Raw genomic sequence first — 27,806 nt, forward strand, 5'->3', positions numbered from 1 at the left:
CAAAAAGGCGGTACTGCAGGGAAAGATGAGTCACGAAATGTATCTATCTTTGTGAAATCTCACGATAAAAGGCTGTGCTAATATGTTGCGCAATCATTCCATTCATCAAGCATCTTTCGTTGGACCTAAGAATGCCTCATAACAAAGAAGGGGATTCAAATGTAGATCAATCAATCTAGTTTCCCTGCTATTCATTTGACTTTTGTGTGGTTTGAATTTTTGACACTTGGTGACAAAGCCAAGGTGGCGCTTTCTATTTCAGGTGCTCCTAATCGACATGCAAACCGGTGCTCAGCACAGCACACACCTCGTACGTACGTATTTTCCCCAAATCAAGTGCAGACATTCTAGTTGGCTTTTCCATGGGCCACAAAGCATTTCCATGGCCTCATTGTTCCAAGATATCAGTCAGGAGAAGGGTTACAAAAGAATTCCCAAACGGATTACAGAACGCAGTCATCATTTGATTTATCTCCGTTTCAACCATTTACAAAAACCTGATGTCGTTTTTGCATTTCACAGATGGTAAGTAGGAGTGAGCTAAAAGTTTATTCAGGTCTTAATAAACATTGGTCAATTTATAAAATATCAAAACATCATCCAGCCATTGGCAAATGCACACCGATTCATTAACAAGTATAGCTAAAATACTTTCACACCATTTATTGAATGTGATTATTGAAAGGGGATCCTGAAACATGAACCAAACTGATATGATCAGATGAGTCCATGAGTGTGTGTCTTCTGAGGCAAGTTGGGGCTGTTTAAATACAATCTGTTGTGTTGTGTTGTGTTGTGTTGTGTTGTGTTGTGTTGTGTTGTGTTGTGTTGTGTTGTGTTGTGCTCCATCTGAGAGTACATCAGGTGGCCTTAGGCTGAGCTTGTGAGCTGCTTGCCTTTCCCTCCACCAGGCCGTTGGATATGTCGATACCCGGGCATGGCACCTCCTTCCTCGGGAGATGGGAAGCAAAGACGGTGTCCAACATACCCAGCACTTCCAGGAGTTCGTGCTGGAAGTCCGTTTCTTTCTCCAGCAGGTCCTGGAGACGCAAAAGCTGCCGGTCCACGATGGCCGATTGTCCGATGACCGACTGATAGATGTCCAGGATCATCTCGGCCACCACGACGAGGACGGGGCTGAACCTGGTGTCGAGCATATGCCTGGAGAAGATGAAGGAAAGAGGAGAGCGTTGCTCATTGACCATTTTGTGACGGTTTAGCCAACGCAGGGCGTGATCGATCGAGTCTCACCCGATTAAGAAAGTGAGTAGCCGATTGACGTCCCGCTCGTCCCGTCCCGCTAAAGCGTTTTTCAACGTCCCTCTTAGATCCAACTCCTTCATAACGGCAACTGCAACTTCCGGCTTCCTGTGTCTCGTCCCCACCTGCAAAGTTGCCGCTTTCAGTCATTTTTGAATCCAATATAGACTTAAAGGGCATTGCCTTGAGAATACCTCCAGAGCTGCATCCAGAGCCTTGGAAACATTGAATTTCCTCAGCTCTTTGTCATATTTCGCCAGATGCTGGATCACGGCGGGCTTAGTGACGAGGTAATCACCCTGGGAAAAATGAGAGACCCGACTTAGTGGTCGGTAGCAAGCCCACGTCGAGCGCAATGAACATTTTCATCATTTCATCATTTCGTTTCAAACGATTTCATTTCAAACCATTTCATCATTTTCAAAGCATTTACTCACAAAATGCCCAAGATGACGCTTACTTGTTGAGGGATGTAATTCTTCCCTTTTACAAAGACACGATATGACGGTCGCCGCCTGCGTTGAGCTGACAGTTCAGTCGGCTCCTCTGTGTGTTTCCTGTGTTTGATGCTTAGGACGCCGTTGGTCATACCCACGGCAATGGTCCCGTCGTCTGGCTGCGAAAGCAAAAAGAAAAGCCGCGTCGAGATTACCGGTGCGGTACGTTCACGTTGCCGAGTTCTACAAAGTAGCGACACTTCATTTCCTTACAGCCAAAGCCAAACTGAGAATGGAGGTGGCGTAGTCAAAGTTGTGCACCACTTTGTAGTTGGTCGTGTTGTACACCTTCACGTGTCTGAATAGATGACAAATAAAAGATTGGGAACGGGAAAAGGACGACAGGCTTCAAAGTATTCATTGGTGCGTCGCATTTGACGTACCTGTCCAGGGAGGCCGACAGCAACCTTTGGCCGCCGCTCCCCAGGCACACACAGGTGACTGTTTTGTGATGGTTCCTCAGTGACACCAGTGGCTGGCCACCTTTCAGTAGATCCCACACCTTCACGTAGCGTCCCCCTGGAAAGAGCAGTGTGGTGATAGAGTTGCGTTCACGATGGGCTTTTTTTCTTTCATGGCAAAAAAGTATGAAATGAATGAAAACAGCTCAGCTCTCATTATTGATTTGGACAAAAACACACCAACGCTTACGTACCCGCTGAGACGAGGAGGCCCTCGGAAGGGTACAGGAGCACACTTTCCACTGGCTGGCCGTGATCCATAGTCATTGCAGACTTTTGAACTCTGGCATCAAACACTTTGACCGTGTGGTCATACGACCCTGGAAGAAAGAAAGAAAGAAAGATAGCAGAAAAGAAAAAAGAAAGAAGAAAAAAGTAAGGTCACCCGTTGCACTTCATGGTGCTGCAAAAGCTGCCGCTTTGCTCCAATTCCATCACCCGTAATGAAGAGATCTCTGTTGAGTTTGCTGGTGACGCCGCAGCGGATGTAGTCGGTGTGTTCTTGGTAGCAGGTGAGCTCTTGCACATTCGGAAGGTCCCAAAGTCGGCAGGTGTAATCGTCCGAGCCGGTGACGATACGGTACTGGTCCGAGGTGAAGTCTGTCACGTGGACGGCCCTGAGCGGATTTATACGGTGTCAGAGAATTCCTCCTTACCCAGACCGGGGCAATTTGAAACGAGTCCATTTCCTACTTTGTATGGCCTCTGAATTGCCTGAGCGCCACCTTGCCGCCGACATCAAACAGCTGCACCAGCGAATTCTCACATCCGGCCACGAGGAGTTGACCGTCAGAACGGAACCTCCCGCAATATGCCGTGTCCTTAAATCGGGCAAATGTCTTCACTGGCTCCTGGGAGAACGGGCCATAAATGTGGATCTAAAAGGGTGAATAAAAACATATGAACACAGTCTATTTAACACGCTATAACATTTTGGAAAACAAGACTTCATACTCGTGTAAATGCTGTCACAGCAACGTTATGCGGGGCCACAGGAGAGAAGTCGATGTTTGTGACCGATCCAAATTGTTTGATCTGGATTGGAGCCTGTTGGAGGAAAAATATAGCGACGCGTCACAACTGACAATCAAATAGACATGACTACGGAGCATCGTCATTCCATTACCCATGTCCATTTAACAGAGCAAGAGACACACTCACCTTGTAGTTTTTCCAGTAGAGTGTGTCCTGGGTGACTTTCTCTCCAAGTTTAGGATAAACTGGAATTTTGGTCGGTTTAAATAAAGCCATTTCTGCACACGTGTGTGGGTGGTTGGTCACAAAATACTCTTTATCCCTGGGCATATTTTAAAATGACGAAGAAACACTTGACAGTCATACGAAAATGATCCAAAACATTCAAACGACCAAATAAAGTGGCTACGAAACCTTTGGTTCTATCTTGCTGCACAGTAATGTACCGTATTTCTTCCATTCTTCTAATAACGCGGCAGGGCTGTACGGCACCGCCGATTTAATTCATTTAGGTTTGATGAACAAAATGTGTTAAAATAAGGAATAGGTCCCTTGAAATTCGCATGGCAAAATAGATTTAAAAACAAACGTACGTACGTAAGCCAACATGCGCGTAAAAGCAGATTCAAGTTAGCAGACTAGTAGCACGTTTAGATTCGCTACAAAACTACCGTCTGGCTTGTCTTACCTTTTAAAACACAAGTTCGGCAGGTCCTTAAATCTTTTAAAAGTAGAGGATGTTAAAGTACTTTTCGTGGAGGAACCAAAAGTTAGGCATTGAAACGATTGATCACGTTGCCGCAAGCTGCCGTGGACGCGGCCATGACGGTTCCTGTAAGCACTTCCGCTTCTTTGTTCACCCAATATTACAAATGGACCTTTTTGATGACTGACTATTTACATGTATTTAACAATATTTTAGTATAATATACACACTTATTTTAGGTGATCAAAAACTAAAACAACCTTCTCAATGATCTTATTTCCTCCTGAAGGAACCTTTTTGCGTCGTCACTTCCGGTTTCTGGCTCCCGACCTTCTGTCGGCTGTGCGAGTCGACTTATGACTTTGACTGTTTGCACAATTATTGGGCAAAAGTGGAATGTTTATTGCTTTGAAGCACATCAAGTGAATTTTATTTGTGTCACTTAGGCTGCGGCCTAAGGAGGTCAACACCCGATATCAATGATCATGTAATCAGGCAGCGTCTTTTCCTCAGGCAACATGGGGAAAAAAAGAGATTTAACGGACTCTGAAAAGTCCCGTCAAGTCTTTCAAAGGGATGCAGCACTCTTGAAATAGCCAAGATACACCTTTTGTTGCATATAGTCAACAGGGTCGCAAGAAACGCGTTGAGAAGAAAAGACGTCAATTAAGGGCCGAAGATTTGAGAAGAATCCAACGTGATTTACAAAGGCAGCACAAAGTACATATGTTGTCATCAACCGGGGGAAACCGTGGCGGACGGTGACGAATAAGAAAATACGTTGATTGACACTCATCGTTTAATCAGATTCAAAGTGGAAGTTTCGTTGCGCGGAAGGAAGGAAGAAAAAAAAAACGATTTTGACCTTCACAATCAAGTTGAAGATCACGAAACCACAAAGAGGAAAACGTCAACTCAACCCAAACGCGCATATTTAAAGGACGCCACTTTGTAATATCCATTGAAAAATAAATATGCAGTTCCCTCTGCAAAATGACTTGGCTTGGCCTCCAGTTTAAAGTAAAAGTGAAAATGGCTGCTTGCCGAGTGACAACACATCTCAGCAATAGGATTCAAATGAAAAATACTGCTAGCAGACAATTATGTCACTTTATGCCCCTTGCATGACATGAACCACATTTGAACGACCATTGACAAATATGTATGCTATACCTTTGATTTACAATGCACGTTACAGGAATAAATGTCAAGGTATGCTAGTGACCCTCCCATCTCACCGTGACTGAAAACGACGAGCGCAGCCAGCCCAGCAAGAAACGCGAGTCGCTGTTCACAACGCCAAACCGCAGGAAGTTGTTGCGTGCATGAGGAAGTCTTAATATGTCATTTGCCAGCAAATTGCTCTTGCCCACTGAGTGAGTTATAAGAATGGAAATTCCTCGAAGCCACTTAAATGTCACATCACTGGCGTCACTGTGTGATTGGGTGAAATTCTTCTTCTATTCAAAATTTCTGAGTGCTATTTTATCACACGGGTCTAAAAGTGAGTTGAGGATTTGCCTAAGCATGTTGGGTCAAGATTTTCATCCTAGACCTACACTTATTGATGAGTTAGTTACTAATAAATCGGTGCTTATTCGTGAATATATTACTAGATATGGTTATTTGATTGTATTTATGCCCAATCATTATTTCCATACAGCACATACGCAGTTTATATTATGTTTTGTGGGAAGGCCTGCCTCTAAAAGAGATTTAAAAAAGACCCTTCATGGTGCATTTAGCTGTATCTCAATCAAGGGCATCCCCCCCCCCACCCCCCACCCACCCACTTCTTATCCGATTCCACATCACCCCGCTTGTTCTCCTTCGTCATACTTGTAGAAGTGCACCGTCAAGCGAGTGATGCTTTGTCTTACTACATTCCGTCCCTCAGTTTCGATCTGTTACTCCCACACAGGGATGCAAAAATGTTGCTGATGCTGGTTCATGTTCAAGAGTATAAAAATGAGTCTTTGCGCTCATTCGGTGTGTATGATCGATCAGCAGCAGCAGCAGCAGCAGCAACTGCACTTTTCTTCTTCTTCTTCATTTATTTTCACCAGAATGGTAAGTGAAGGCCATTGGATGCTTGTTTGGAATGACTCTTTTGATTGTGGTGTTTCCAGAAATCATGCAAATACTATATGCGTCGATCGAATTGCTAACATTTGTCCTCTGATCCCTCAGATATCAATGCGGCGGATATTTGGGCTTCTGCTCATCAGCCTTATGGGAGTGAATGGACTCAATTACTTCCCCAAGTCATGTACGTATCTTTTGACATTTGAAGTACTTTTGTCCTTTCTTTGTGTATTTCTGCTGTTAGAAGTTACTGTATTAAGGTGGATTTTTCGGCATCCATTAAAATGCTTCATTTTATTTTCTTCTCAAACGACTGCCAAGTATTCATGATGTGTTTGCCAAAAAACAAACAACAACATTGCTTTTTTTTTTTTTAACCCAAGTATTTGATTCCTTATGCTTTTATCATCTTTGCCACAGAATGAAAGGTTCATGATCATCTTCCTCAAATTCCTTTTCTTCTGTCCATGCAGTTGTGACGGCAAAGATAAACGCCTCGGTCACGTTGCCGTGCGGTGCAGCAATCGATGGAGACGAAGTCACATGGACGTTTAAAGGTAACGACCTGGATGAAGATTACCAAGATGAGGTGCAGAGGGCTGGAGCCAATCTACTGGTCAAGGAGGTAGGCAGGCCCTTGCTGGGAGAGTACACTTGCTGGAGCGGAGGGGAGAGCGCGTCCGTTCATCTCCTGCTGGAGGCCGAGGAGGAGGGGGAGCTCGGTGAGATGATCCTTGTCTGGCGCTGTTCGAAAATCCACTCCTATTTTAGACGTATGGGCTTTTACCTATTTATTTTTTAATCATTTCTTTTACAGATTCTTTCCTCACCTGCCGCGCCAAGTCCTACAACTGCGCTTTTAGCTGCACCTGGCTCGACAATAAGTACAAAGTTGTACGCCTCGGACTGGACCCGCATTGGTAAGCAAACAAACAGACCAACCAACCAACCAACCAACCAACAAACAAACGTAATTTGTTTCTTTTTGCTTTCTCGCCACAGCCGTGAAGGAGGCGACTCGTGCAGCTGGGTCAAAAGCACGGTTGAGCAACAAGATGGCCGACTCCACTTTGAGCTGCGCCACTCTCTCTCACCCTACTCCGAGGAGAGCACCAGGCTGGAACTCACGGCCGAAGCCCTCGAAAACAACTCCCTCCTCAGGAGGACCAAGACATTTTATCTCAGAGATATCAGTGAGTCATTGTACATTAAGTTTGTTTGATAGCTAGCAAGCTAGCTTGCAAGCTAGTGTGTAATAAAAGCAAAAAAGATGCTGAATGGGAACTTGCCACTTGTGTTTTGCCCAGTTCAACCAGACAGTCCTGAAATTGTTCAATGTCAAGAAGTGGATCACGGCTTAAGCGTGACCGTCCGTCCTCCATCCAGCTGGTCCACCCCTCACAGTTTCTTCGGCCTGGAGCACGAGGTGGAATACGAGCACAAAGATGACGGAAAGGTGCAACACGCGTGGAAGGACTTCTTCCACAAAGCCCATTTTTGGGGTTATTAAGTGCTCTGGAATGTTTCTCTTCACTAACTTCTGTCACCTTTGCCTGGCTTATTTCAGAAGGGACGCTCGTCGCTCTCCTCGGTACCCAAGAAGATCAGCAGGTTGCGGGTTCGCTCCCGGGACGAGCTGGTGCAGTCAGCCTGGAGCCAGTGGACTGAATGGACAAATGTAACCTGCTGACCACAGCGTCTGCTGCCTTTCCATCTCTTGCAACATACATATGTTCGAAAGTCAGTGAGGCCTTTCACGGAACATTCCACGCTGACACTCTGACACCAAACTATCTATTCATCATTGTTTTTTTTATTTTAAAGCAAGCAACCTGCTGCTCCTTCAGTTCCTTAAATGAGTCTTTTGCTCACTTTCTCCCTTTTCTTCTGCATCATTTGAAGTCAAGGGCTTCATCGTCGACTTACAAGTGCCACAACAAGTATACCGGCTGTTGCTTGCTTGATTTCTATGTATTTATATTGATATATTTTTGAAGTGGTTTATTTATTTATTTGTTTATTTATTTATTTATTTATTTATTGCAATGTGATCCAAAATTTGAGCATCACATACACCATCATGTGAGTGAAGCTTGATTACAAATTTGTCACTTGTTAAACGTGGGCAAGGAGGCTTATGCACTTGTAGTCCTTTACTGATCCGGAAACATTTTCAAAATCCAAAATAGGAACAGTCGCCAAAAGCTGCTGTCACCCACAACTCGCGCCCAGCCCAGGCACTCACGCGTTATTTCAAAATGTCAGTTTTGGTGTTGTATTTTTGTTTCATCAACTCAGGTCCAAGGAGGAAAACGGAAGCGTTGTAAAGCCAAGAAGACAGCAATGTATATTTGACTCCCTCCACAGATGAGTTGGAGATACATGAAGCTTTTTCAATTGAAACATTGTCAAAACACCTCTTGCTATGAAATCATTTGGTTAACGACACCACTTGGAGATGACCTCAGCGAACCCTCATTAAAATAAAGAATATGCATAAACCATGTTTAGCATTGTCAACTTCTTGACCAACTCAAACAACCAGCAATTGGAATGAGCCAAATTGAATGCGCTTACGGGAATAGACAAGAGTGCCTGCCGTTGGTCCAGAAATATTGAGTAGCCCACTATTATTAAAAGAAGAAAAAAAAAAAAGCGTAGCGCAGCACCGTCGTAGAGATCCTGCTCCTTTTTGGGGGGGCTCACACCTTTGAAGTGAAATCGATTCTCCTGAAACAGAAAGACACTGAAGGTGAAAATCACTTTGAAATGTTTGAGGCCTCACCTGGCCCTCCGCCCGGGGCACGGGCACACCCGCCTCCAGACGATCCTCCACACGGCTCCCCTCAGGGCCGGGCTCCCCCAAATGTAGAGCGCCGGGGTGACCAGCGCGTTGAGGCGCGCCATGATGGCAAACAGGTTGGTGGCCTCGTTGCGGAAGCGGACCCCGGTCCGGGTGAGCTGCCGGACGATGATGTTGACGAACGAGGGGCACCAGAGGGCCAGAAAGCAGATGACCACGAAAACGATGATGCGCAGCGACTCCCTCTTGTTGTCCCGCTCGGCGCTGGGCGGCTCCCGGGACAGGTGGTTGCGGGCGATGGTGTACAACTTGACCGTCATCAGCACCTTCGGCGGTGGGAGCAAGTAGCAAGACCAATGCGACCGGAGCTACTTTGCACAATAAAAGCATGGAAAAGCCCAAAAGATTCAAACGCCGGCGCCGCCGCAAGGTCTACGCTTCCCTTTTCCTTTGAGATAAAAGCGATCGAGCAAATCGCGACTTCTACCCGACCGAAGCATCCGCCCGCACTTTTGCTTTTCCCAAATCTGACCTTGACCAACACGATGATCTGCAGCGTCATGACCCCGAAGGCGTTGATCTGGGCCGCCTTGGAAATGGGCACCATGTTCTGCACGGTGAGGATGGAGTAGGTGTAGATCCAGCAGAAGACGCACACGCCGATCACGAGCGAGCGGCTGATGTAGCGCTCGTAGAAGAACGGGTGACAGACGGCCAGGTAGCGGTCAAACTGAGCAAACAAGAAGGTCAACACGTTGACGCCGAGGAAGGAGGGGAGGATGTAGAAGGTTCCGTTCCGGGACGGGTAGCCCTCCTGGACGTCAAACAGGCCCAAGTAGTAGACGGAGAGGCCCGTCAGCGTGTCGCTGACGCTGGTGTTGAGCATGAAAACGAAGCGGTTCTGGACGCGCAGCCAGCGGCTGGAAGCGATGCCCACGACCACCGAGCCGGCCACCGAGACCGCGCTGGTGGCAAACACGATGTGGAAGATGAACACCAAGTAGTCACCCACAGAGTCCAAAGCGACTGACAGAGGGATGGTGCGGTTCAGGGGCATCCTCTCGCCGCCCGACACTAGAGCACGTCGGAGCTTCTAGCGCCGCCCCTTTTAAAGGCAAAATGCTGACCGACCTCCAGGGGGCATTTGGAACAGACGGTGCCTTTTCTTGTTTTTGGGTGAAGTCAAGCGCAAGTAATCCTATGTGATGAGGAGGCCTTCCAACCGAGTCTCTCGGGGACCTGCGATTGTGTCTCCAGCGGTGCTTGTTGTCTCCTCTCAACGTCATTCTGTGAGCAGGGGCGTCAAAGTCGATTTCCCTTGCAACTATTTCCATACCCCAAGCCCAAGTTTGAATAGCTCTTCAAACGCAAACTCCTCTTGGGAGTTGAAGATCGGGGGATGTTTGACAATCTTTGCCATTTTTCACATCACGTCCCGAGTGTCGTTAGTCACCTCCATGTTGAACCGAGGCTGGGATTTACCCAAGTCCAATTCTTTGTTTGGCACGCTCAAACATGGACAACTCTTGGATGTTCAAGTGCCACCCAGCATCATGAGCAACATTGAATGACAGAAGCGTAGTAGGTCCACGTAGCACGTAGCTATTCATCAAGAACGAGGCAGATATTTGGTTGTACTGTGTGTATTTTCCGATTCCAAGTGCTTTTTCCATCCATACCTTCCACCAGTATACAGCAAGGAGGCACGAGTGCAGCCCAAACGCGCAAACGCACGCGCTGAATGAAACCACAAGATGGCAGCAGGAACTCTCAAAACCACTTTGAAGGGCTGACAAGAAATAAGTGGCCTCGGTCAATGATCAACATTAAGTATCGGAAAAATATATATCAATCTGAAGGGCTCATTTTGATACATGAATGCATTGACGGTAAGCACGAGTTGAACTTGGCAGGTCAGCAGCGGCACTTCCTTTAGCGACCAACAGATGTCAGTAGAGTGCTTTGGCACAACGCCATCCAGCCGCGACCGACCAGAGAAACGTACGTTGATCTGAAATGATGATTCCATTTGAACACGTCATCAGGTGTCGTCTATGTTCCACGTGACTTTGCTTAAGCAATTTTGTCGAATAAAGAGCAGCCACGATACGCTTGCAATTGGTGCTTTTCACAAGGGTTTGTTTGACACACTTGGAAGTAAGTGGGGGGCGGGGGCGGGGGCGGGGGGGAGGAGCCCATAAATAAGCAAGGCCCTTTCCGCACATCTGGTGCCCACTTTGTGACCCCCATTCCAACAATTCTGCTGGATTTAGCTCTCACTCGTCTGAGGTCGGTCACAAGTATCACCCAGAAAGTGGAAAGTCACAAAATGCTTATGTTGCACGTTTCGCCTCATTCTATTGATAAGGAAGGCGGCTTTCAAAAGAGTCATGTTCAAAACATTCGGTTGGAATGAATGAATGAATGAATGAATGAATGAATGAATGAATAAATAAATAAATAAATAAATAAATAAATAAATAAATAAATAAATAAATAAATAAATAAATAAATAAATAAATAAATAAATGTGGCTTCCTCATGCCAAGCAATAAAAGGTGCCAATTAAACCGGGCAAATCAGAAAAGGAGGGAAACGGACTTCCAGTTCACCTTACTTTGGTGACATTTGTTTGGGATCGCATTTGGCCCGATAAACGACTCGAGTGTGGGGGCATCCTCCTCCCATCTTTGCGTTTTGCAGGTAGCGCTGCCAGTGAGCGAGGGGGGCGGGGCGGGGCGGCCTGGCGTTCCAACTTGGAACCCTCCCACAGTGGGCTGAGCCGTGTCTCTCTCTCTCTCTCTTTCGCTCTCGCTCGCTCTCTCTCTCGCTCTCTCTCTTCTCTCTGCTTTTACTGCTGCCGCTGCTGCCGCTGCTGCTGCTGCAGCACTCCGCTCCGGGCTGGTTCCTATTCAAATGTGGGTCAGGGGTGAGGAAGCGTAACGTCATAAGCTTGCAACATGGCGTCCCGAAGGCTGTGAGATGAGCAAGAGGATGGTAAAGAACGCTTGAGAACCACCCTACCCATGTAAGAAGGTAATTTGCAACGATTCTCGATGCGTTTTCATGTGCATGTGAAACGGCTGCTTTTGTGGCTGGCGTGTTTGTTTCTTGCCTTGAGTGGCTTTACGGTTACGCTCGAGCGTTTTTTCCACGCCGTGCCAAAAAAAAAAAAAGCGAGGGGGGGGGGGGGGCTCTACGCTTGTGCCGATTGTGTCTTATTGCTGCAGGCTTTCTTATGCCGAAACCCAAGTATTTCTGGTCCCCCTTACAATGAGTGATAATGAAAGGAATGCCTTTGCAAATGCTGCACGGGGTGCGCTACCAAGCGATGCCCAAATCACCGACAGACAGACCGACAGACCGACAGGCTGGCAAAACATTGCATCTCATTTCCTTGCTTTTATGACCCGATACGCTCACAACATTTCCCATCGTCGTTTGCAATGTGTTGTTCGACTCGTGCCATTCTTCTCCCTGTTGATGACGAAACGGTGCGGATTCTACTCAAGCGACGCATTTAAGAGAATGGTCAGCCAGCAATCGATACCGAATGGATGGCGCAACGTGCGTGCGTTGTTTAGATTCAGGTTAATCCACCTCAATGTGCCGCGTAAGGCCAATGAAAGCGATTTAGTTGCAGCGGCCATGAGTCTTGCAGCACTGTGTGTGCGTGTGTGTGTGCGCGTGCGCGTGGACGGACGGCAGCTCTCATCGAGCACATCTTTGTTTTGCGCCCCAAAGAGCGGTGCTAGTAGGTCTTTATTGAATCGATAGTCCCCAAAAGCCCAACGAGTTGAGCCACAGGTGAGGGAGGGGAATTTGAATTGTCAGGTGATTAGTGTTGCTGAAAGTACCAAGGGGCATGGAGATAATAAGGCATAGGAATGTCAGTAATGTAGGTTCACTTGACTGGCTCCTGTTTTTTTGTTCCCAACTTGTTTTGAGCCGCTTTCTTCTGCCACTCTTAAGTGCCTTTTCCAGTTTGGGATTGCCACATGCAAGTTGCTATTCACAGCTTGGTGGATGGCACCTGGCAGGTTTCAAACGTGGATTTTTAGTTAGCTGCTATTGTATGTATTTCAAGGCCATTTGATGTAGTTCAGGCTTTATTTCCAGGCCTTGTACAGGAAACGTGGCCGGCCATTTAATTTAGCATTGTACATCAAATGAGCCTTCAAACTTCAGCCCAAACGGATACTTGCCCGAGTCGTTTTTAACGTTTGGGTCAAACAAGCTAGTTTTCTTGATTGAGATCACCATGAACTAAGAAACAACTATTTTTAGCAAGCGCTTCTGTATTTTCTTTTTGTTGTTGTTGCTGTTGATACAACAGTAAAGTAACTGAGACGGCGGCTAGCTACACTTGCTGATCCGAATAAATGTGTCCTTGTCAACGTAGCCGATGATGCTATTAACACCGCGTGTGGCTTTTAGCTATTTGTTACATATTGGTTCTACAACGATTAATCAAATCACTTGAATAGGCCAAAGAAATATATCGGCAGGGATGGGATTGTATATTACTGCAGTTTCTTTGCACCCAAAAATAAAAGCTGTAAAAGTCGCACAACGCAACGTTAGCTAAGGTTAGGTTGTTAGCTCATTTTACATAGCCCAAGACTGCATTAACAGTCCAATGGGATTAAGTGTCAAATCATTTCTTCTAAAAGTATGCCATAGTCCAATGGGTTTAGGTGTCAAATCATTTCTTGTAAAGGTATTCCATAATCGCACTCCTCGTTTCCAGCCCTTCCGTCTGAGGCTATTTTAGTGCGCTGTTGGAGGCGTGACGAGGCAAAAGAGTGGAAACCCATTTGTGTATAGCATCTTAATTAGAGAAGGTTTGTCAAGATGTTGGTTGGGGAGGGAAGAGTTGTCGCTTTGCCTCCAGCATTTGCTTCTACTGCAACTTTAACACTTATTCTTTGGCTTTATTTGCAAAGACGGCCAAAGGGCGCCTCATTAAAAGGATTCAGCGTACCTGCAGGTGCTGCTTGGATGGATTTAATCCGAGTCTTCCTCCTTTCAGATGCTTAAATCGACGTGGCACCGAGACCACAGTGAGGGTGAACGTTACCCCAAAAAAAAAAGATTTGATTAAAAACAAACAAAAAGAGCTGTCGCTGTGCTATTCATGGCTCCCTCCACCCTTTTGGCAGGCAACTTGTCATTTTACAAACATCAGCGCGGTGCAGCTGTGAAATAGTCAGCAGATGTACTTTGAGTGTGGATTTGAGGTTATTGCCCAAGTCAACTGATCGGTGTGACAAGCTTAACTGATCACCACAGACTACAAAGTTTGGCCCGGAGGTTCATTTGAGGCCTGTGTGTGTGTGTGTGTGTGTGTGTGCCTCATGATCCACCCGCTAGCCTCCTCTTGATGCACACACACACACAGTGCCTGCCCTGTGTACATTGGCAGCGCAATGCATCCATGCAGAAGGCCTTCAAGGACTTGAAGACCCGGCTGGCACTTGCGTCCATACAAGACATGGCACTTTGATTTGTTCAGTGTCCAGTGCCGGGTTGTTCTCGCTCTTCTTTGGAATGTATTTGTGATAGATAGCCAGAAGGTTGGGATGTGTTTAAAAGGGGTGGTAGCTGTGTTTAGGGGGGGGGGGGTGCTTATAGCTTCAGGTCATGTGGGCGTGCTGCTTTTTTTCTTTTTTTTTTAGATGAGGGTGTCTGGTCAGCCTTATCTCACCAACAAAGTTCATTCTTCCAAGAACAGAGTCGCTTTATCTTACCAATCATATGTTCACTGGCTGGTTGATTGCTTTACTTCCTCACACACACACACACACACACACACACACACACACACACACACACACACACACATACTCCATGATGGGCTCCTGCATCAAAAAGTTGAGGCACCCTGAAGAACTTTGCTAAGGGAACTTGGGCTTTCCCTTTTTTGGTTCATCTATAAACAAATAGCAGCTCTACAAGCCGGTAGAAGAAATTGTGGATGGCAGTTTTCTTTTTGTCCTGTATGAAAGTAACTGGTGTTCCATTCGGTGCTCCTCCATGAACATTTTGCGACCTGAACATGTGTGGCTAATCCTCGTGATGGCTTCACAAAGATGAGATGTTGGAAATGAAATGAAATGAGTGCTGGGATTTATCCCCTCTCCATGTGTTAATTATTCTCTACAACTTGCCTCCAAGTCACAAAAAGCAGGATCCAAGTATTGATGAATTAAGTCCTGTGTCCTCCAGCGTAAAAGTAACTGCATGTCTTCAGTCACCCGCCAAGCCTTCCTGTGTCTCTAAAGCCCTTTTTGTTCTTTTTTTAATGCACCATATGAATTGTGGCCAGTGGCAACACGTATTCGATTGAATCAATTGGAACTTGTATGGGACGGACGGAGGCAGGCAGGCAGGTAGGCAGGCAGTGCGTCGAAATGTGCGCCACAAGTTTCCTTTCTTCCTTTTTGTAGTTGACTTGATATACTTTATTTCTCCATCCATTTAAGAATAACTTTTGGAGGTGTGTGTGCCATTTGCAACGTAGGCAAAAAGAAACGTTTGTTCCTTGTTTGCGTGTGAGCGAACCGGTTTGAAATCATGTATATGTACCACATGTGACCCCCCCCCCCTCCCTCCCTCAAGGTGATGAGCTACGCGTGTGAGACGAAGCCTTCCCTCGCCCTCCTACGCATTGTGCCCCCCCCCCCCCCCCCTTCCTCCTGTGATGGAATGGGTTCTTTTCATTCCCTTGCACCCTGGGCAGGACTTGTTTGTCTGCAACACGGACCAACTGGCCGACACATGAAAATTGGAAGCTTTTGACCCTAGCTGCTGCGGTGGAGCTACTGTAATGCATGCGTTTCCCTCCCTGACTCCCTCCCCCCCTCCCTCTTCACCGCGCCGCCAGAAGGCCGGCCGGATCGCCTCACTCCGCATTTGTATCCAACAATCGGATCGCAGTCTTCCCCCCGGAGATAGATGACTCTGGGAATCCAATTGGTTTCCCCGCCCTAGATGTCGGGTATTTAATCCAGTCGAGTGGAGACTGATTTTGGCCAAAGTAAATTAGCATTGAAAGCTACGTTGAATTTGCATTGACGACGGTGACGTTGAGTTCATTCGCTCGCTCGTTTGTTTTCGATGGGATTTTTGGGTGCTACCGCGCTGGGCCGAATCTTCGCATCTCTGAAACGGGCACGTTTCCAAAAACCGGACCTTTTTGTCGGGCCGTTGACATTGATTGCATTGTCGCAGACTTTGGAGTGGGCAATCGTTCTTGTAAAAATCCAAGTAAAAACTAAAATGTAGTCTTATGCATAGTTCCGTATCGATACGAACAGCAAAGAGTGGCTGCCTGCCTCACGTGAGCATCATTGCTGCATTGATGATCGCTTTGAATGCTAGCATGTCATTTTAGCTTTGTCAATATTACTGAAGCGTCATTAGAAGAAGGAGCGCTTTCCTGGAATATTTCTGCCCTACGCTAAACGGTGATCCTACTTATGTTTGGCGATGAGAAAAAAACCCCCAAATACTTTGTATGCGACCTGAGCTTGCTGAGCCATTCCGCCCCGATGTTGGCACTTTGTTCAGACAATCTATCTGCACTTTTGGAGTCGGTGGCTGGCGTGGGATTCCAGACAATTTCCCCCAAAGCAATGCTTAAACGTGTGCAGCACGTCAGGTGGAAGGAGCGAGCGAGCGAGCGAGAGAGAGGATGTCGGGCGGTGGGGAAAATGGCCAAAGCTCAGCTGCTGTCTTTAATCTCCTTATTGTGAGCTTTGGCCAGCGAGAGAATTGAAACCTTGCTAATTGGCACGCGTCGTTCATCTGGGCTGGGCCGGGCCGGGCCGGGCCTCTGCTCGTCAGCCATGTTGAAATAGCTCGGAGGTACTTGCTCACTGTTTGTATTTCAAACAGGCTTTGTACCATCCCCCTAACCTAAGCCTTCCCCCAACTGGCTCTGCCCACCAGCGCGAGATAGCTTTGCTCTCTGCTTGTGCTGTAAGTGCACTGTCTCCATGACGGGGGTCCGCCCGCTCGCTACCTTTTTGTCTCATCTGCCCACCTTTCTAAAATAGCCCATCCGAAAGTTTAGTATGTTGTTTTTAAAGTCTTCTTTTTTTTAAAAATCTGTTAAACGTAAGCAGCTGACCTTTGGCAGTAGTAGGGTGTGTTTTGTTATTGCGCCACGGGACTTTGTGTCACCTCTGCCCTTTCGCCAGGCTCCCGGTCCTGTGTTCTGGAGATTAGCGCCACAGCCCACTGCTTCCTCCGTCAAGTTGCCCGTGTGACGTTTGCTGCTGTGCATTCCCTTAATCCTCCTTGAGAGGAATAAAAAGGAGCAAAACACTAACGCGGGGTACGGCCTCGAACGTGTTACATCTGTGTCGAGCCAGCCTGAACATTTTTACAGCCGCTGCCTTGACGCTTGCCAAGTCTATAGGTCCGTAGAGACCAAATGAAGTCAAAGCGGATCACCCGAATCTCTGCTATAGTAGATCATTTGCTGTTCTCCTTTCCTCTCTTGACACCTGATCTATTTTGTTTTCCGATCATGTCTGTCAAGTCAGGGAGGGAACACGCCCCTCTGTCAAAGAAGTCAAGGTTGAGGCGAAGCAACGGGGTGCGTAAGGGTGTTTAGCGCCAAGCTGCCCCTCTATCATGAAGTCGCTCGCGGCCTGTTTTGGAAAAGGTGAAAACTGCAGGCAAGGTAAACTGATCTCCTGGTCGCTCGCGGCTTGAAGGGCAATGTCTACCCCTGCCTGCTGTCTGCTCAAAGCCACCCCCCCCACCCTCGCCCTGCTGACTTCAATCGGTATGTGTGTCGTTTGGTCAGAGCACGTCTTGTTTCTTAAGGGTCAATAATTCCTTTAGGCCCAGCTGGCTATCTTGACATGTCTCAGCTTCTCTCCCAAGAGCCATCGTGGTATTTAGCGGAGGGATTGGAAAAAGGCGGAATGAAGCCTACTGGGAACCCACCGGCAATGATGCAACCGTAGCCGATTGTGGGTATTCATCTCGCCGTGTTTCACTTCATGCGTGATGATACGAAGCAGGTCTGTTTGCAATTGCAAGCCCCACCCCACCCCACCCCACCCAGCGCCTGTTGGGCATCTCCAAAGAAAGAGCAAGCGGCGAGGCCTACACGTGTCCTACCCTGGCTGCGTATAGATCAGGCGTAATCCATTAGCGGCTCCCCGCCCGGAATCCAGCCGGCAGAGTAGCACCGGAGGGGCCGGGGGGAGCTGCTGGCCGCCACGTGGGTGATGGGATCGGACCGAGGATGAGAAAACGAGGGGGGTGGGGATGATTTCTCTCTCCCGGCTCCCTTTTTATGTCCGTTTGGTGGAACAGCCCCCCCCCCCCCCACAACCATAAAGTCGGCAGAGGTGTAAGGAAGCAAGATGCGGCTTCCCGGCATGACAGAAACGTATCCGTCTTTCCTCGATTATCAAGCGTGGAGGTCGGACGCAGATCCAGCCAGGATATTTTCGCCCTTGGCTGGTTACGACACGCTACATGGTGGGGAGTTTCAACTCTCCCTGGCAGATGCGTGAAGGTTGGGAGGCAAGATGAAAGATTGGGGGGGGACCAAGACCACGAGTCCAAGTGTCAAAGCAGAGAGGGCAAGCCCAGGCCTGGACCTGGACCTGGCTGGCGTCTAATGATCACTTCAGCTGATTTCTATCAGCCAGCCAGCCAGCCAGCCAGCGCAACTGTTCTCAAAGAGCCAGACCGCTCCAGTTAAGCATTCCTGCTAAAGTGGAGTTTTGTTCCAACGGGGCTTTTGTGTTGGTACATAAAACATTTGAATTATTGTCGGGTGGAGAGCTCCTTAAGAAAGCTGCGATGCAGTTTGTCTCGACTCTGCCTGAGAGGCCGATTTGAGCTTCAAACGGGGAGTTAACTCTAAGACCTGGATAAACAACAAGTTATTATCGTTGCTGTCGGAAAATGACGACGACGACGGCAACTGCCAAGTCATTTCCGTGCCTTTGGAAACCATTCAAGCTGTACTCTTGAGTTGTTTTGACACACACTGAACTGCGACTTGGCAGTTTGCAAGCGCTCTTAAATCTCTGGGTCGACACTGAGCCGACACGGCTCGTATGGTCGTTCGCGGTAAACGCTGATGGAGGTAAGCGGCGGGCTGGCACTCTTCGAATCTCTGGTAACGCAGTACGCGGTGTTCCGAGAGGCGTTCATTTTGCGCGTCCATATTGCGAGCGGAGCCCACCGAAAAACATGTGGCGGTTGAGCGACTTCCTAGAAGCCTTCTGATCTGGATTCCGGTACCGCATCACGATGTGGTTACTTATTTAATCATTCTAGAGTGACGAGGAAACCATGTGTTAATTATCGTCGGGGAAAGAGTTGTAAGACTGGGTTAACGTGTTAGCTGGCGCGCATGCCGCCGTGCTTCCTGTTTGTCTTGTATTGTATTTTCTAGATTGAAATTTGTATTTGGCGATTCAGGCCCACACAAGAAAGTGAGCGTGGCTGGGTTTTTTTAGGCTGTGAGGAAGGGAGGGAGGGAGGGAGGGCCTCTGTGGAGGATCGGGTGGTGCCGTCCTTGTCTTTGAGCCGCACCCTCCACCCTAACCTTCCTGTGTAGTTTTACCTGCTCAAGTGTCACCTAATCCCTGCCGTGCCACCGAGAGAAAGAGCGAGCGAGCGAGCCCCAGACAATGGGGCAGAGCTGACATTACCATGACCTAATGGAGAATAGGACTGGAGGAGGGCATCCCACTGAAACTGAAGTTCTCACGGCCGGGAGAGGGAAGAGAAAGCCAGACGAGGGAGGCACCTTTTTAGGAAAGCAGTTACTTTAGCCTTTCTTTTTCCCCACCCTTTGGCCTTTGTGCCAGAACATTGGCAAAATCTGAATTTGATCTACGCGGGGTTTCAATTTGTTCTAAATGCAAGCTGAGAAGGGAAGACGGTTTCCTGTTTCCAGGTTGACGTGATAATGATGCGGTGGCGCATTTGAGAGCTTCAAGGTTAGATGATGGATGTGCTCGCAGCAATGGCGCTTTTTATTGTTGCTTCAAAGGCGCTAGCTGAGATGGCATTGCTGTTTCCACAAGTTGTGCTTTTATGGACGACTGTGCTGGGGCCTGAGCCAAGAAAACAAGTGCTCAATAAGCTCTGTGAGAGTGGTGGAACCGGAAGAGCAAGATGTAACTACCATGGTGCGCAAGTGTTCAAGAAACTTTCTAGTAGCGTGTTTTCCCATGCATAATGCGCCCCCGCGCATAATACGCACCCTAAGAATGGCATGTCGATGGTGGGAAAAAGCCTGTAGCCATGTATAATACGCACCCAAATTTGGACTCTTACTTAAGTCCGTAAAGGTAAAATGATTTCAGAAAAAAGATCATCTTTGGGAACAACCGGCCGGATGTTATTCTGCCGGTCAGTATCACTGCGCAGGCGCTAGCAAACTAAGCGCAAAGGCATCACCTTTTTACGTATTTCTCTGTCTTTCCAGCTTCAGGTGGCGTTGGTGTAGGAAGAGAGCGAGCAAGCGAGCGACGCGGAAGGAAGGAAGGAAGGAAGGAAGGAAGGAAGGAAGGAAGGTGGAAATGGAACTGCCAAATCATGCCAAACAACTGCTGCTGCAACTCAACCAACAGAGAGCCAAGGGCTTCCTGTGCGATGTCATCATCGTGGTCGAGAATGCGCTCTTCCGTGCCCACAAGAACATCCTGGCGGCCAGCAGCATCTACTTCAAGTCTTTGGTCCTCCACGATAACCTCATTAACCTCGACACGGAGATGGTCAACCCTTCCGTGTTCAGGCAAGTTCTGGATTTCATCTACACCGGTAAGCTGCTCTCCTCCTCGGAGCAGGGCAGCGAGCAGAATTTCAGCGCCCTGTTAACTGCGGCCAGCTACCTCCAGCTGCACGACCTCGCCGCCCTGTGCAGAAAGAAGCTCAAGCGCAGCGGCGGGAAAGCCCTGCCCGGCAAGCCTTCCGCTCCCGGCCCCCTTAGCCGACTACGCCTCAACAACCAGCGCCTTTCCTCCTCCACGCCCGCCGGGCCCAACAACCACTATCAGCCCAGCCCTTCGGACGCCGAGCAGGCGCTGCCGCTGCCGGACGAAGGCCTTCGGGACAAGCTCTCCGACGACGAAATGTATATCGGCAGCTCCGGCGGGAGGAGCGCCGCCGCTGCCGCCGCCGGCAACGGAAGCAGTAACGGTAACCTCAGCAGCGGAGGAAGCGCCGGCGAGCCCGATCTCGGGCTGGACCTGACCAAAAAGAGCCCTCCCTCAGCAGGCACGGCGCTCACCGACGCCCTGAGCCCCCACAGCAACTCCCAAGAATCCCCTCAATCTGCCTCAGTATCCACAACCAACAGTGCCTCCCTGGACGACTCTTCCGCCACCCTCCACAACGCCGACGTCTGCAGCTCGGACGCCGCCGCCGCCGAGCTCAACTGCGCTTCGAAAGGGGACAACGGCCAGCACGACGGACCCCCGCCCCACAAGAAGTATCGGCAGGGCGGGCGCAAGAACGAATGGCCCAAAAAGGAGGCGTCGGGGTTGAAGTCTGAGGATCACGACAGGCCTCTGGTCAACGGGGTGATAGTGGGGCCCAAAGTGGGTGGCCTCGCCTCCGACCAAAGCAGCCTCCGCTGCAAAGACGACGAAGAGGGAGGCGAAAACGGCCAGGACCACAGCGAGGAGAGCGGTCAGAGCGACGGAGAGAGCGCAGGGGGCGGACCAGGCGGGGCCCACCAGAACGCCAACTACGTGTACCGCCAGGAAGGTTTCGAGCCGGCCTTCGGGGACAACCTCTACGTGTGCATCCCCTGCGGCAAAGGCTTCCCCAGCTCGGAGCAACTCAACGCTCACGTGGAAACGCACACCGAGGACGAGCTGTACGTCAAAGAGGAAGCGGGGGCCCTGGTGAAAGAGGAAGACGAGGAGGAGGCCGAGGACCTGTCGGCCCCCGTGGGGGCCTCCCGCTTTGGCTCGGAAGCCCGCCCTTTCAAGTGCACCGTTTGCAACAAGAGCTACAAGGACCCGGCCACGTTGCGGCAACACGAGAAGAGCCACTGGCTGACCCGGCCCTTCCCGTGCAACATCTGCGGCAAAATGTTCACCCAGAGGGGCACCATGACGCGCCACATGCGCAGCCACCTGGGCCTCAAGCCCTTCGCCTGCGAGGAGTGCGGCATGCGCTTCACCCGCCAGTACCGGCTGACCGAGCACATGCGCGTGCACTCGGGCGAGAAGCCCTACGAATGCCAGCTGTGCGGCGGCAAGTTCACGCAGCAGCGCAACCTCATCAGTCACCTGAGAATGCACACCTCGCCCTCCTAGAAAAGCAACGAACGCATCAAGCCAAAGAACTCTGGGAAGAAATAGCAAGCGAAACACGGAGAAACAAACGCACACTTTTGGATTGCGCTCGCTCGCTTTGCCGCGCCTGCCCTGGCCTAGCCGGCCCGGTGAGCGTTGTTGCCATCTTACCATGCTGGGCGCTTTGACCATTGTCACCGTCGCTTTCAAGTGACATACGCTCACTCACCTCTCAGGACTTATAGAGGGACAGTTTACTCTTTTCTCTCTGTCTTTCGCTCTCTCTCTCTCTCTCTTTCTTTCTTTCTCTCAACCCAAAGTCATAAAGCCGTGGCGTCATAGCTTTGCGACTTGTGCTCTTTCAAGGCCGAAAAATGTGAATGTGGGTACCAATGTAATGTCCAGCCCTGCCCCGCTCCCAAAGGCGTGTGTCTGTCTTCTCCTCTACCTTTGGAACAGCTTTTCACTGGTTGTCAGCTGAACGATAGCTCAAGAGTTCCCTCTGCTCTCTGGTGCTATTCTGACCAAATAGATTCAAAGAACCCAACACTGGCAATAATGGGGTTTTTTTGGGGTTTTTTTTGGTAACGGACAGCTTTACAGCCTTTTTCTTTTTTGGAGCGCTGGGGCATCTCGATTTAAGACGAAGGGGGGTGACTCGACTGGGTTCGGGACCATGCTTTAACTGATGGAAGGTTGTAGGTGGGATCAAGGTTACGGTCTCTTGATGGCTGTTGAACATTCACTCTTTTCCCCTCTTGCCCGCTAGTGCAAAGGTGGTTGGGAAAGAGGACCCCCCCCCCCCCCTTGAGGTACTTGTTTTACTTAAAGAACTTCGAATGTTTCCGTGAATGTTTAAACTGGAAGGTCTTGGGTTTTTCTTGTGGATTGGGAGGGAGGGATCTGTTTTTAAAGGGGGCTAATAAGAAGAGGGTGATTTAGACTGACCAATATGTTCAGTGGGTATGTTTATTTTGTCTGTATAGCTTTCCTCCCCTTGAGAGAGAGAGAGAGAGAAAAAAAAAGAAGTCTATTTATATGGGCTTGTGACCGACCTCGCTACCTCTGATTACGAACTCTATATGTGGATTAGTTGAAAGTTCCGATGTAATTCATTGTAAAAAGTGTGTAGATGATCTTCACCTGATGCTTTAACCTGCCCATCTCTCAACACAGTTTTCTATTCTCCCTAGCAGTGGTGGCTTCAGAATGGAATATAGCTTTCCGGGTTGCCCCGCTCAGGGTGGCGCCTCCTCAAAATGTTCTGTAGCGTCTTTGCCAAGGCAAGTAATGATGGTTAGTTGGTTTGTAGGTGTAGTGTGTTCCAAAGATCTTGTGAATGTGGAGGACAGAGCTAACTAACAAACATTGCTAGATGAGTTCAAACCAAAGCTTTTCCAAATAAAAAGATGTACTTAAGATATATAGCATACTAAATTATTTCACTTTTGTTTTTCCTTTATTTTTGTTCCTGTATAATACAAATTTATGAATTCTATTCCAAGTCCATAGAAAGAAATTCATTCGAGACCTGGACTTTTGCCCAATGACTCTGAGACAGACGGAGAAAGGTTGTGGTGGTTTGCAAAGGAAAGCTTGCGCTGATTGGTGGGCCGGTGAACTTTACCACCATTTTATATTTTTGGGGGGAGGGGTTGTTGTCTTTATGTGCAGAGTCCTTATCACTTTATATTCCCCAACTTTAAAAACAGGACTTGATGATATGTTCTGTTCAGACCAAAAAGAAAAAAAAAAAAGCTAGGACTTATAATCAGAAATTTAAGGTGAAGTTCAAGTTGCTTGTTGTTGTTGGTTTTTTTTTGTTGTTGTTTTTTTTAGCCAGACTTGTGAAAACTTGTAACAAGAAGGGAGATGCACTGGACAGCTCCTCATCGGTCTCCTGCAAAGATCCTTTGTTATTGTCGTCTCTGACTGTGTTCAACTGGGTCACATCATTTTTATTTTTTTTTGAAGTTATTCAAACTTCCCGATGCATTACCTCATAAGCCAGCGAGTACATGCTTAAAATTGGGCCGCCGTTATTACGTAATCGGCGGGCGCCACTCATAGTCACTAAAGCCTGTCCAGTGTATCCACTCTTAACACTTACACTGTGGACCTTCACTACAAGTTTTTGGTATAGGCATTCCTCTCTTTTCTTTTTTTTTATTGTTGGGTTAGCCGTCTTCTTGGATTTATTTTGTTGTTGTTGTTTTTGGTTTCTTTGTTGCCCTCATGGTCTGTGAATTTGTCATGTAAGGATGCGGCCACAGTTACAACCTGCATCCTGCATTAGTTACTACTTGGTCATGTTGCCGGTTATGCAATTACTAGTTGGCTAGTAATTGCGCGGTCAGTACATGCCCCGCCCCTTCCCCTTGCTGTAAACCACAAACATGCATCCATCCTCTGGCGCAAGATGGAGTCCACGGTGCATTGCCTTCTCGTACCTGTCAGCACTTGATATGGGGTGCAGCTCGATGTATGCCATGCAACGGATGGGTTTTTTTTTTTTTTTTTGTTTGGTTCTTGTCGTACAAGATATCCAGCCATTGCTGCAAAAAATAGGAAGAAGAAGAAGAAGGAAAAAAAAAAGAGACTTTGTCGCTGCGTTTGAATGCTTGTTGTGGGACATTGCGAAACTCCAAACTGTGACAATACTACTACTAATACTTGTATTACTACTAGAGCTACGACTAGAACTACTACTATACAATTACTTCAGGGATAGTTGTGCATCTGTGAATGCAGGCTCTCAGCTACATTTGTAAGACATAGTATTGTATCAATTTCTCTGTATTTTAATGATGGGGTGGGGAGAAGAGCGCAAAACACTAGTTTCATACATAAAACAAAAGGGTGGGGGTGGGGGTGGGGGGTGTTTTCAACTAACACAAAGAGCCTTGACAAAAGGCGAGGCAGCTCAAACACGTCTACATTTTAGTCGATAACTCACTATGTTCATGAATAGTTGCAAAGTTGTACAAAGACCTAAAAAAAGAAAAGCTCATACCCAAAATCCACAAACTATTTTTTAAACCAAAGCACATTTGAATGACTATGGAACCATGTGTGGCTCGAGGAAAAGACAAACATGTATTTATCTCATTGTTTACAAACTTTTCCAGTTTTTACAGACCTCAAGTCAAGGCCAGTCAGAGTTGTTTTGCTTCTTTCGAGCTCTCTCTCGCTGCTGCCAAAGCAAAAGCGTGGGCTCGGACTGCTGCATATTCAATGAGGGGGGAGGAGCCTGTTTGCTTTTCGATGCACCCTCTGCCAGCTGGCTTTTGGGGTGACCCCGTACTCCCCCTCATGCCCTCTGGCCTGTCTGGGGGCTGGGCAGTGCATCCTTGATGTGTTTATTGTTTAGTGGGGCTGCGTGTGGGCCATATCCGTGTTTGCCCACATGCGCTTGACGACCGACGGCCTCCTGGCGCTCGCTCTTCGGCAGTGGGAGGGGCCGGCCGGGCGGGGGCGAGGTCGCACGCTTTTTTTTGTGATAATCACATCAGGTTGTTGGTAGCTTTTGATTTTGTCCTCTGCATGTACACGAGAATAATCTGCTAGTCTTAACTGTGAATGTTTTTTCTCCTTGCTTTGTTTCTTGATTGATTTGGTTGTTGTTTTTTTAAGCTGCCTGTCTTGTGTGGGTCAAAGCAGCACAAACCTCTGGCTGACTGAGCCTCCTTACAAAGTTGGTGCAAACACTTATTGATGGTGTTTAGTTTTTTTTATTTTATTAAAAATCAAATGTCTATTGTCAGTGATGAATGTATTTATTTGCGGTCCTGCCCTCAACCCTGCAAAGAATATTTGCTCAAAGTGTGAGACTGGGGTGAAGGCAGGACCCCCTATTTTCTTTTCTTTTTTTTTCTTGAATGTTTTTTGAGGATTTCAAGCTGAGAATCAAAAAATGCGAGAACAGCCATTTATTGCATTCTGTGATCTTTTCTGGCATTATGATTTTTTTTTTTTTTTAAATGGATGGTCAATATCCAATTTGTCACTCACACCTGAATGTCTATCAAGTTTTGTTTCATGTATTTTTCTGCAGGTGTTTTCTTTTTCTCCAACCATACATATGTTGTCACAGAAAGCCTCGTGAGCTGCGATGCAATTGGAGGCCACTGTACTTCTTCTTATTATTGTTATTTTTTGAACTGGCTCTTCCTGGGTGTTGCCTTGCATCTGCCATTAAATGACCTACCAAAACATAAGCAACGACATACACATCATCCACTCTTTTTAATTGCTGAGAATATTTTTCTCATTTTAAACCACACCTGCGTCTTTAACACGTTAGTTCGGTCCGAGTTGTTTTTTTATTCTTACAGAACCATAGGGTGAGATAGCTTTACGAAGTGCACTTTGTATGTTTTTCAAACGCTCCGGCTCGGCCCGAGGTGCTTTCATATCACTTCCCGCTTAACAGACACTTCCCTCACTCGAGTCGTAGCTCATCGCTTACTTGTGTTTGGTGGAAATAACTTTTCTTTATGCAGCGTTACAAAAGCTTTAAGAGAAAGTAAGGAAAACCGGTCCTTGACGTTTGGTAGTTCGGCCCCTTTTTCCATGACAACACGGTGGTACCTGCAGCCGTCAGCGCTTCGGTACCCGCTCAGCTAACGGGCTGAGTCCATTGAAGTAAAACGGAGGACACCGTCTACCTGCGTTATTTTAGTTTGTTAGCACGTCAGCCTGTCGGATGCATTCCAAAATGGCGTGGTTTTCGGTCCGGTGGAAAAGTAGCCCGAGGTTTTCAAAATGTTAGCTTTGTTAGCTTTTGCCATTCAGACTCAACCAAAGGCAGGGCCCTCAAAGCTCGTCTTAAGCTTTATCGTCCCTCGCTTTATCGCTCTTACACCCAAAGCGCTACTTTTGTTTTTTCTTCTAACTCCGCCATATCTGCCAGTGCATTTTACATTTCAGTATTTTCTGTACCTCCGTTGACTCGACACCAAAATACCTCTTTCAATGTTTACACAAATGTGCTCTTGTACTCTATTACACCTTATGTTCTTTTTCCGTCCACCCCAGCCCAAAATAGTGATTCTTTTGGTACCTCCATGGGTTTGTGGCTGTTTCCAGAAAGCCATGACTAGCCGCTAAAAACTGTGAGCGAAACTAGCCGTTGACTTGCTTTGTTTTCTTGGGACAAAGTGCTCAATAATGTATCAGGATCTGCGGGCTGACAAACTGTAACGTCCGCACGCACGCACGCGTAGGGCCTTTCTTGATGAATAATGAAGCATGTTCAGCGTTCCCGCTGTCCAAAGTGCGCACCACTGGGCTTCCTGCCCGTGCAAACACAGATAGTCCAGACTTGCCAGATGACACACAACGCACACATCAGTATTTAAGGTGGTTTCCTTTCCCCGGCTTTGTGGGCAGCACCCAGGTGGGGCTTGGGCGGGCGTATGGGCGTATGGGCGGGCGGCCTCTCCCTTCATGTCCGCTCACTTGTCACAGAGCTCTCGTATTCAGGTCAGAGCCACCGCCGCCACCGTGCATTGCCAAGGGGCTCGCAAAAACTCAAGTGTCATAAAGTGTAATACAGCTGACCTCAGCATTCATAACCTTGCAGTCTTAATGTACAGCATTGAGGCAAATAAACTGTTACAATCTTTTCATTAAAAGCTTGATTGAAAACCAAACCTGTTGCTTGTTGACTCATCCCCATCTTTTGAGCGACATTTTACAAAAGCAATCTCCCAAACACCTGGCTGA

General features: G+C 47.8%; 4 protein-coding genes across 8 annotated transcripts; 2 read left to right on the plus strand and 2 right to left on the minus strand.

The window, feature by feature from the left end:
* Positions 1-535: 535 nt before the first annotated feature.
* utp15 (UTP15 small subunit processome component) lies at positions 536-4,062 on the minus strand. The gene is made up of 12 exons (XM_061279452.1): positions 3,882-4,062; positions 3,380-3,515; positions 3,173-3,265; positions 2,912-3,096; positions 2,657-2,835; positions 2,413-2,538; positions 2,141-2,276; positions 1,971-2,055; positions 1,721-1,876; positions 1,455-1,559; positions 1,252-1,385; positions 536-1,161 (listed from the first exon to the last, which is right to left on the minus strand). The coding sequence occupies exons 2-12, from the start codon at positions 3,467-3,469 to the stop codon at positions 861-863; spliced, it is 1,590 nt and encodes a 529-aa protein (XP_061135436.1). The 5' UTR covers positions 3,470-3,515; positions 3,882-4,062; the 3' UTR covers positions 536-860.
* A 2,033-nt stretch (positions 4,063-6,095) lies between these two features.
* il12b2 (interleukin 12B 2) lies at positions 6,096-8,451 on the plus strand. Its single transcript, XM_061278445.1, has 6 exons — positions 6,096-6,168; positions 6,458-6,706; positions 6,802-6,904; positions 6,987-7,177; positions 7,292-7,440; positions 7,552-8,451. The coding sequence occupies exons 1-6, from the start codon at positions 6,096-6,098 to the stop codon at positions 7,672-7,674; spliced, it is 888 nt and encodes a 295-aa protein (XP_061134429.1). The 3' UTR covers positions 7,675-8,451.
* A 235-nt stretch (positions 8,452-8,686) lies between these two features.
* LOC133154061 (G-protein coupled receptor 15-like) lies at positions 8,687-9,844 on the minus strand. Its single transcript, XM_061278447.1, has 3 exons — positions 9,320-9,844; positions 8,770-9,113; positions 8,687-8,711 (listed from the first exon to the last, which is right to left on the minus strand). The coding sequence occupies exons 1-3, from the start codon at positions 9,842-9,844 to the stop codon at positions 8,687-8,689; spliced, it is 894 nt and encodes a 297-aa protein (XP_061134431.1).
* A 1,771-nt stretch (positions 9,845-11,615) lies between these two features.
* On the plus strand, positions 11,616-27,733 carry hic2 (hypermethylated in cancer 2). Of its 5 annotated transcripts, none has more exons than XM_061278508.1 (2): positions 11,616-11,823; positions 20,261-27,733. In XM_061278508.1, the coding sequence occupies exon 2, from the start codon at positions 20,355-20,357 to the stop codon at positions 22,098-22,100; it is 1,746 nt and encodes a 581-aa protein (XP_061134492.1). In that variant the 5' UTR covers positions 11,616-11,823; positions 20,261-20,354; the 3' UTR covers positions 22,101-27,733. The 5 variants fall into 5 exon arrangements, with proteins under 5 accessions (XP_061134492.1, XP_061134491.1, XP_061134494.1 ...); XM_061278507.1 differs by having other exon boundaries at positions 11,616-11,815; XM_061278510.1 differs by lacking the exon at positions 11,616-11,823 and adding an exon at positions 17,902-18,907.
* Positions 27,734-27,806: the final 73 nt, after the last annotated feature.

This window comes from Syngnathus typhle, linkage group LG5 (assembly GCF_033458585.1).
Source record: "Syngnathus typhle isolate RoL2023-S1 ecotype Sweden linkage group LG5, RoL_Styp_1.0, whole genome shotgun sequence".
Lineage (NCBI taxonomy): Eukaryota > Metazoa > Chordata > Actinopteri > Syngnathiformes > Syngnathidae > Syngnathus > Syngnathus typhle.